Source organism: Garra rufa, chromosome 19 (assembly GCF_049309525.1).
Source record: "Garra rufa chromosome 19, GarRuf1.0, whole genome shotgun sequence".
In the NCBI taxonomy this organism is placed as follows: Eukaryota; Metazoa; Chordata; class Actinopteri; order Cypriniformes; family Cyprinidae; genus Garra; species Garra rufa.
The window spans coordinates 13,987,361-13,997,451 of NC_133379.1; the positions used below are offsets into that span (position 1 = coordinate 13,987,361).

The 10,091-nt window shown below is 37.5% G+C and overlaps 1 protein-coding gene across 1 annotated transcript in view; it reads right to left on the bottom strand.

The window, feature by feature from the left end:
- LOC141292722 (gamma-aminobutyric acid receptor subunit beta-2-like) overlaps positions 1 to 9,691 on the bottom strand; it is a 129,434-nt gene extending 119,743 nt beyond the window's left edge. The window contains exons 1-2 of the mRNA XM_073824761.1: positions 9,604 to 9,691; positions 9,006 to 9,073 (exon numbers count right to left, since the gene is read on the bottom strand). Coding sequence (XP_073680862.1) covers positions 9,006 to 9,073; positions 9,604 to 9,676 — 141 coding nt within the window. The 5' untranslated portion in view covers positions 9,677 to 9,691. The remainder of the gene's footprint in view (positions 1 to 9,005; positions 9,074 to 9,603) is intronic.
- Positions 9,692 to 10,091: the final 400 nt, after the last annotated feature.

Genomic DNA, 10,091 nt, shown 5'->3' on the forward strand with positions numbered 1-10,091 from the left:
GGTCTCATTAAATAAGTAAGAAAACTTAGTGTATGTTTTTCTTAATAATGTCAGCAACTGTAGCAGTGGTGTATTCTATCGAACAAGGTTATTGTTGTATTAGCATCAGAAGTATTTTACAACTTCAAAGACCTCTATAGAGAGTTTTTAAGAGAATAAACAATATATGGTTTCATAAATGTGGCTGGACTGAGTCCACCGTTAAATAATCCAGTGAAGCTAACAGTCCACTGGAAATGTATTACCTTTCCCATATCTGAGGCTGTCATTGCCTCTTAAATGAAACAAAACCAGCAGTTGTTTCATTAGCTGTAATAATGAAAGGGGTTCAGTGCTGGTATCTTAGAAAGCTTTACTGCAGTTTTAACACATGATCAAATTAAGCTGCTGAAATAAAACACAGATATCAAAGCAAAAAAAAAAAAAAGCATGGGATTTATAGATCTTGTACTCATTAGTATAATGAATATAGTCATGTCAAATCAACATTATTTAATAGACAAACTGGGAAGATGTTCAGTGAATAATTACTTAAATGTAGGTCTGTTCCTCTGTTCTCCAACACTGATTTTACATACAGTACTGTACTTTATTGTACGTTTTACAACAGTGTTTTACAACGTTTTTACAACTTAAATGTGTAGTGAATGGTGCTAAAATGCAATTCAGTATGTGACCGTGACACATTTTGAATACATAGCTCAGGTATTGTGGCGTATTTATTACATTAGTTACGTATTGCAGTTAAAATAACAAACCATTTCATCATTTCATTAATTTGATTAATTCGAACGGATGGTTCATTCAGAAATAAAGCAAGTGACTCTCTGTTTGAATGGGAAATTGAATCATTTCACTAGATTCGTTTAAAAACTCACTTCATTCATAAACGAAACACCGCTGTGTTTGAGTGGAGATGCGCAGCGGCTCAGTTGTGACTTGTTTCAGACTACTTTTGACGACGAAATAGAGCAAAATCAAGCAATAGTGTTATAGTCAGACAATGAAGTCAATTAATAATAACTTCTTATTTATTTAACTGCTGTATTAAACAATATCTCATTTACAAAGTATTTACAAAGAAAGTATTAAAAGCTGTCACTCGGTTCGCAAAGTCCTTGTGTTCTTTTGCGTGATGCTTTTGAAGATGCTTGATTAAATTTGTGGTGTTGTAATTCGAAACACTACTTCAACCTCTTGAAACTTTGGCTTTGCAAATATTACACTTTGCAGTGCTACTAGATGCTGTATCAAGAGTAAAATAATTCCAGAAGATCAGGGACATGTTTACCGCGCTGAGGTAGACTTTGCATGTGAAAGTTCCCTCTGAATTCGCCTGTCACACTCACGTCACATGTGGTTGTGTAAGCAGCACAACGTATTGTAAATGTATTTTATTTTTAAGGCAATGTTTTAAAATAATTGTGTTCTTGTATGAATTATTATAGTTTTTACAGTAGACCATTATTTCTTGCTATTCATTTAATCAAACTCTGGTAACGGTATCGAATTTGGATCGGTCACGCATCACCGATATCCGATCCATTCAAAAAGCTTGGATCGGCGTCGATACCAATCCAGAGTATCGGATCAATGCAACCCTACTCTAAACCTACCCGATAGTGTTAACGAAAGCAAAGGTGATATAAAAACACATTTGCTGATGCAACTGTGCTATTGTAATGCCCTTATACTGGGTTTGATTTGTTTTGTTGAACTGTTGTTTCGCAGGATTTGTATTGGAGCTCTTCACAGGGTTGCCAGGTTTTCACAACAAAACCCACCTAATTTGCTGCTCAAAACTAGCCCAATCATGTTTCTAGAGGGTCCCCAAGGGAAAATCGCGTTCCAGGGGGTAAAATACACAGGGACTAAATATAACATTTCTGGGGTTGCTTCAACCTGCGGACATGAAAAACAAGCCCAAATCCATGGGAAAATCACTGACTTGGCAACACTGGCTCTTTAACTTACAACTGCGGCACCGTATCGCATCAGATACCAAGCAAACCTGCTGCATAAGAAAACCCATACATATGAAGCTGTATGTGTGACACTAACATTAAAACGTATTATATTTTTTCAAATATCGCAGCATGTTAAAATCATTTTGAAGTCATGACATAATATTGTGCAAGGAATTGTGTGAAAAGTAGGCTTTCTTAATAGAAACTCTGGCCCTGGAAAATCATACTCTGTGTGAAAAGGAATAAAAGTTGTTGCAGGGAAAAAGAAAAGACGTGATGTTCAGAACATGGTAACTACAGTAATTATCAAAGTGGGAAGTGATGCCCTCAGGGGGCATTTGGCCAGGGGTGTTTTTGCACCACAGACAATGTTTGAGAAAAAAGAAAAATATTATGAAAATCTAATTACATTTTCCTTAAAATGTTCTTCCTAACTTCGGGCCTTATTCTCATATAATTTATAACTGTGGCGTTCTGCAAAACAATAAGCTTTAAAACACTTCTTTTTTTTTTTTTTTTTTCTTACTGGTGAAAATGAGATGGTCAAATCAGTTTTCTCTCGGGTACATCGCAATATAAGCTTCACAGTGAACATTACTACATCACTCTCGTCAACATAGTCCATATCAACAACAAGGCTTTTTGAACAGTAGGATTATACAAAATATATATGCTAATATAAAATTAAATTAAGTAGCCTATATAAAATTGCAAAATAGTTCAGTACTTTTGTACACAAAAAATTTTGAACTTTTGTACTTTCACTCGAGTAAAATTTAAAAAGGAGTACTTTTACTTTTACTGGAGTAATATTGTATTATGCGTATCTGTACTTTTACTCAAGTACTTGATATGTGTACTTCGTCCACCTCTGTTTCTTAGTAATATAACTTAGAAACGGAAAAATTCTAGCATACATTTCTCAGTAATTAAAATCCACGGCTTTATTACTAGGCTAGAGAGACGTTGCCAGGTGGAATTAATCTACACACGCAATTGCTCTCTCACCAATGACTTATATATATGTAATCTTTACAGTTCTTTACAGAACAAGCAGAAATCTATGAGAAATATAACAACCCAGAGACAAAATAACTGATAAAAGTGAGCTATTAATGATGTTATAAATGACTAGTTGATGTCGACTCGACTTTTATCACATAAATGTCGACTTAAAGAAATCTGAAGTCGTCGGTGCTGAGAGCCTAGTGGTTAAAGCCCTGACCCGAGTTCGAGTCCTGACTTGTGGTCCTTTGCCAATCCCCTTCCCAACTCTTCACCCCACACTCCACATGTCATTCTCTACTGTCCTGTCTGTTAAAAATCATAAAAAAGCCAAAAAATAAATACAAAGCTGTAGTTGTTCAACCCCTAGTAGGTAGAGGCACGTATTTTAGATGAGCCTAGGGTAGCAAGATTTGGAATATGATAAATTAGCAGCATTGAGTTTTTGAAGTCAAGTAAAAGTGGTAGCTGCACATTTGGCCAGTATTATGACATCTGTTGCTGCCTTTTCCTTCTTGTACCAGATGCTTATGAAGATAGATAGTTGCAAACCAAACTCACTCTGAAATGGAAGATTTTTTTTTTCCCAACCAACTAAGAACCATCACAGGAGTAATGCCATAAAAGATTGCCCAGATCAAAGTACAACATTCAATGCCACAGTAATCTACTACACAAGTACATACTGTAGGAGTCTTGTGAACAGCGAGTAATTAGATACTAAACTGTATAGCTGGTACAAAAGTACTCAAGTTTCTCAGGTTTCTCTTTCTTCTCTTGGAATTGAATTTCCTCACTCACCACTGTTCTCAAGATTTTGTTCTTCAGCAGTCCACCCCAGCCTTTTTCTCTCTCTATAACGCCTACTCACCAACACAAACACCAGCAGCCCATCACACAATCCAAGCACCGCTCTCATTTTTTATATTAAAAATACATTAGGATACAGATGGGAGCCATTATATGACCGTATGAAAGCTATGGTATAAATCCAGAGATGAAAAAACACAATATGTCTACTTCTACAATGTCTACCTGGCTCTCTTTTGCATTTTAAAGCCTATTATTTCAGAAATGACCTTTTCGGTGATTGGAACAGAGGTGTTTATCTTTGAAACTGATGTTGAACTTATACCAGCCTGACAGTACAGAGCTGTACATTCATCAATAAATGTCTAAAGGTTGTATAATTGCAAGACACGTCTGAGAGGTACCTGAAACCTACAAGCAATGCCAGCATGCCTCTTTGGGTATTTTAAAAGTGTGTGCTCAAATAATATAACACACAATTTCATCAGGTATTACATTTCTAAGTAGATGTTAGATGACACCTGAAATGGATCATAGATTTTCTTGAGTACATGCATTCAATCTTCCATCAAGAGCATCAAACACCATAAGTGCTATCATAATGTATGCACTCTGCCATCAGTAGTGTATGTAACTTTATTTTGTACGGTACTTGTCTTGTTTTATGCATTCTCCACTGCGTTTATGTAGTCTTTTGTGCCTCTTTGTTTTAGCCGTAGTTGAGCCAACTGACACATTTACAGTAACATCCACAGACAAAATCCCAAATTACCTGTTAAATCTGAAACCCAGAAAATGTTCATGAAAGCTTAACACAATTACAAAAGCCAAGCATGGAAACTCTTATCTTACAAACTTTTTTATACAATAGTTCAACAGAAGATTCATCATTGAATATCTATAGGAACTAATTACTCATATTCACAACATCAATGATAGCAAGAGAGTTTAGCACTAGTGAAATATGAGGTTTACTCCTAATAGACTATATTCGCACTTTAATGCAAATTAAAATGAACGATCATTCTTGTTTGTAAAAATATCACATACAAGCCTAAATCATTAGCTTGCGTAAAATGTTAACACTATGCGTTCAGCCTTGCAAGCATGAGTGTTTCCTACAAGAAATGAAAATTAAGCAAGGGTTACTGTGTTTGACAGCTTCAGCTGGTTGCTGCTGCCCTGGCCTGCCCACTCGGGTTATAACATTGCTAATTATTGCCAGGAAAAAAAAAAATGCAGAGCACTAATGAATACCAACATACCCATAGGTGTATTTATTCTCAGAATTCATCTTTTGACGTCCTTTATGCTGCTTTATGTGTTTTTGCCTTTAGCATTATAGTAAAAGTCTATCCTTTTAAGCAGTTTTATAGTATCTCCATATATTAGATATCGCCAAAAGAAATCTATGAACAGAGAACTTAGTAAATACGCTTAATGCACAGGGTTAGAAGTTCAGAACAAACCCTATCAAGAATATTTTAAAAACAATTGATTCGATTCTGTTTCAGAAAACAAACATGTATATTAGAAATCACTAACCACAAGTAAAGTAAGTGTCCAAATTCTAGTTGTTTAGTGCTTTATCCTTGAGGCAGTCGAAGAGAGAGAATAATGAGAGGTTGAAGCTTGTTCTATCAGTGCTTGAAAAGTGCACATCATTTATTGAATGATGACACAGGACAATGCAGCGCTATCATTGTTTTTATAGTAAACAGCTATCCTAATCTAAAAATAAAGTAAAATAAACATATGGAGTGTCCCCCAGTTTGTATGTTAGAGAGGCAAACAGACTCCTTATCTCAAGTGTACTGAAACAGCACAGTCCAGCTGGGTCAACAGCACACACAAAAACCAACACATGCTTCAGCTAGAACAGATACGCCACTCATCCTAAAACATCGCCCATTTCATGCTCACAAATTTTCATGTTTTTCAATCAGAGCAGCCAGAGGTCACCAAAATGGCATGTCACAGGATTTGCGGCACATCAAACTAGCACATTATAATCAGTATTCCTACACAAAAAGATGAACATTTCAAAATCGGAGGATTAATGTGTTTGCATACTTCTTTTAAATTTAGACTTTAAAAGATTGGGATGGATTCCAAAATCCTCCAACGCTCATGCTAAGCTCTTAGCCTCTTGGTTTCCTGAATATGTTGATGTTTTCAGAGTGTACAGCAAGAACTATGAACTGAATTTAGAAGGCATAGGAATCTGATCAGAAATGCTTGAGATCATTCCGACTTTGGTCTCGGAAATTAAGGCCACAGTTGGAGACATTACTGAGACTTCTTTTGAAGCAGGGGCCACAGTTTACCCATTGCTGAAATAATTGATATAAAAAGATCTAAACTGTGTTTTTTTCTTCCCTACGAGTCAAGGTCAGGGTAAGAACAAAGACTGCAGTGTCGACAGAAAGAAGAAGAAACACGTTTGCACTTGCAAACATCAGTCTGCACCTATGATCAAAAAGCATCAGGCTTCACTTGAGCCTGGAAGCTGCAAGACCGTTCATTAGCACTCGGTTTCACTTTCACCCCTTTGTTTACATTCATCTGTCCTTCGGTGAATCACGGATACCCGAGGCGCTGCGAGGAGCGTGACCTTCCCTACAACCACACCCCGGACTGCCTCCAAGAAAATGGCAGGTTGTTAATGTCACGAAGCTTTTGCAAGTCTATGTCGGCGAGTCATATTGCTTGCGGTCACGTCTGACCTTTGCTCCTCTCTCTGGGCAGACCTACTATACCATCTAACACCTACTGTGGGCGATGCAGAGGACCTCTGATGATGGAGACATGTGACCATGTACGTGGACAGAATTGAAAGAGTCAGAAGCAATATAGGGCTATAAGTTGAAAGCATAGAGCCTTTTTGCTTCGGCACAGCTCCAGCGGGGTAATTCCGAGCAAGCCTTAATATAAGTTCATATATAATTTAATAATGCAATGGAGCCCCAGTCCTGAGAGCTCTATGGGAGAAGGGTAACTTTATTTCAAGAAAATGTTTGCTCTGCTAACATAATCTACAAGATGGAAGGGGTACATTTCAAAACTCTGCTTCAAACTTCAGAGGGTCGAGTCATTCATAATCAATGATTCACAAGGGAATAAACCTGAGTGGAAAAGATTAGGATGCTAGTTTCTCAAATGGAAGTAAAACGTCAACTAAACATGCTAATGCATGAATGTCTTTTTGGGGTTTTTTCCTCAGGTCAATGTAGCTATGATATGACATCAGATTGTTACAAAACCATTAATATGTGGTTTAAAATCCAATTGGAAAAGCTAATACGATTCTTGGAATTGCATTTCAGTCTTAGACTGCATTCGTGTAAAACTACAGCTGTGTCTGAATTCACTCATTTACACTTACATGCACCATTCAGTATATAGTGAATAGTGAATGAGTGAAATAGCAAGCCTTTTTAAGACACTGCATTTGCTTGAATGTGTAAATAGTACAGTAATGCCTCATACATGTTGTCTTATGTGCCACTACAGTGTCTTGAAAGACATAAAGATCAGATATGTGTAATATAAAAGTTTCTTCTAAGGACTCACATACTGTACCTATTATCCTCCTGTAATGGAGAACAGGAAAGAACATCATAACAGCGGCACAGGTTATTCTATTCGGAAATGAGCCTGAGATTTTTTTGTCTAAATTGTTTTATAAAAAACCTTAAACATCTGAAGAACCTTTCTGTTTCACAAAAGGTTATTTGTGGCAAAAGAAGGTGCTTCAGATTATAACAAGGAAAGAAAGAGGTTCTTTAAAGAACCTTTGACTGAATGGTTCTTTGTGGAACCAAAAATGGTTCTTCTATGGCATCGCTTGAAGAACCTTTTAAAGCACTTTTATTTTTAAGAGTGTATACTGGCACCAGGAGAAACTAAAACAGTTTTTATTTGGAAAAAAATCCATAATTCTCTGAAATGCAACCAATTGTCATCTCTCATTCTGGGCAGCTGTTTAGAATTGAAGCGTTTACTGTTTATTCAGAAAGGGAAGCCTGGCCAACTCCTCTTCTCCCATTATGACGATGGGCTGACGCATTGCTTCAAGTGCCAAACAACAAATATTCCCCATTGCCAAAGGGAGCTGCATGACATCAAGGTTCATGGTGATTTGGACACTCGCTCGAGCTATTTATCCAGTGCAAAAGAATCTTTAATCCAGATGAATGCGTGCAAGATCCCAGCCAGGAAAATGTGAAAGGGTTCAGAGCAGTGATCTGTGTATTGCGCTTTCTTGGCCTAGTAGTAACATCATTTAAGCTTGCGGACACACGCAAATGCACTCACTCAGAAACGGCGTAAATCGTAATCATTGTTTTGTCCTAAAGACAAAATCTTGACTGTACTAATGTATGTGTGCACTGTTGCTTAAAACATTAATAATTACTGTGTGATGGGATTTCAAAGACTATAAGCGGGCACATGAGCCACTTGCACACATCCACATCTTAAACATTGTCTGCAGTGAGGAAAAAAACAAATCAATACATGTAACACAGGGTGAATATTGATACGCTATTTTAAGAGCAACAGAAACAAATACAGTCTCAAAATGCTGCTAACTCAAAATATAACACAACCAGGTCCTGCTGTATCTAAATACAATACCAGTTCTCAATTATTGTTATGAATATCTCCTGACCAGACCTCAAACACAAAACTTCATGTTGTGCTTCAAAACCATCACTAGAGGATGCTCTTGTATCTAAGGGAGAGGGAAAAAAATCCTACCAGATTTCCACCATAAGGGTGGAAAGAGTATAAAAATCCAAAATGGAGAAATTCATGTTGGTATCCACTTGTTTTGTGATTTTATAAATCCCAGCAAAAACATTCAGTCCATATGCAGAAGGAAATGTGTTGCCATAGAAACCACATTAGCTCTTTCTGTCCATTACTCATGTCCGTATGTGACCAGTGAGGATAAAAGGTAGTACATGCTCTGAAAAGTTTATCTCATGAACACTACAGTATGCTTACTGCAACATTTAAAAATCACACAAGCACCACTGATATGAAGTGGAAGTGCACACCCACAGATGTGTGACAAACTGTTCGCTGAACTAATTTGATAAAAGCTATAACTCTTCAAATGAAACATAAAATCTCTGTGAGAGAGAGCTGAGAGAAAAAAGGGGGTTAAAGGAGCTCACATACTTTGTCTCCAACAGGACAGCAAGGTAATAGACTTACCATATTCACTTCTGATACCATGTCTATGCTGGCTATGTCTATATTCATCCCCACTCCCACCGGAGGACCTAAAAACCAAACCAAATCATACCAATGACATTACAGCTCTATTTATACACTGAAATGAATGGACATGTCATGCATGAGCTGAATGTCAGCCTGATAACATCCAGGATGATGTGAAAAGTATCCAAACATCATCTCAGCACACTTATGTCACTATGATCAACCAGAATGATAAATTCACAATTTATGGATTCATCATCATGAGCATCACTGTTTACTGATAGTACTATTACTGAATAATTAGTGCAAATCAGAGAAAGCATCACGTGGAGCTATCCTTTGACAGAACGTGCAGTTCGGTGTAAATTCATTCGTCAACTTTGCGAAGCATCTCTGATCAATCGTATGGCAGTTTAAGCGATTATATTAAAACAAGTGAAAGCAAGTGTCCCGATCATTTCCAAACCGGAGGTAATTGGGAAATATTAGCGCGTAACTCTCCATAATGGCGCGCTTATGATTTTACTATATCAAAGTTAAGAGGTGATGTTAAAAGGCTGACATGATGGACCTAATTAAAAACGTGCGTTACCTCCAAAATCTGGCCTCAAGCGAATGTCATATCCTTTCAATAGTCTATCAACAGTTTCTTTTACGAGAGACATATTGCTTGGATCATTGACACTGCAAAGAGGAAAAATGCACCGTTAGAATCAGATGTATCCTTAGAGATGATTTTAGTTGTGTGTGTGGAGTACAGACAGCCATATGAAGTGAGGAGAGCTTTGGTTCAGACTTACCTTTGCGCACACACCACGGCCACGATCACGGGAAGCGTCCAGGCGCGCATGAAGCTCTTTTGTCTTATTCTAAAGATCGCCATACTTTTATATGTTTTCTGGTTTCCGTGAAGACAGAGAAGATCCAACTTAGAGTGCGCTGTGCAGTAATTCCACTGTGCTGCGCATGCGTACATACTCCAGCGCAGCATCCAGGAGCGGTATGGTGCTGATGGTGCTGGAGGAGCACTTCCCGACCAGAGACAGGGAAATATTAAAGGGAAAACTACGAAAACACCAA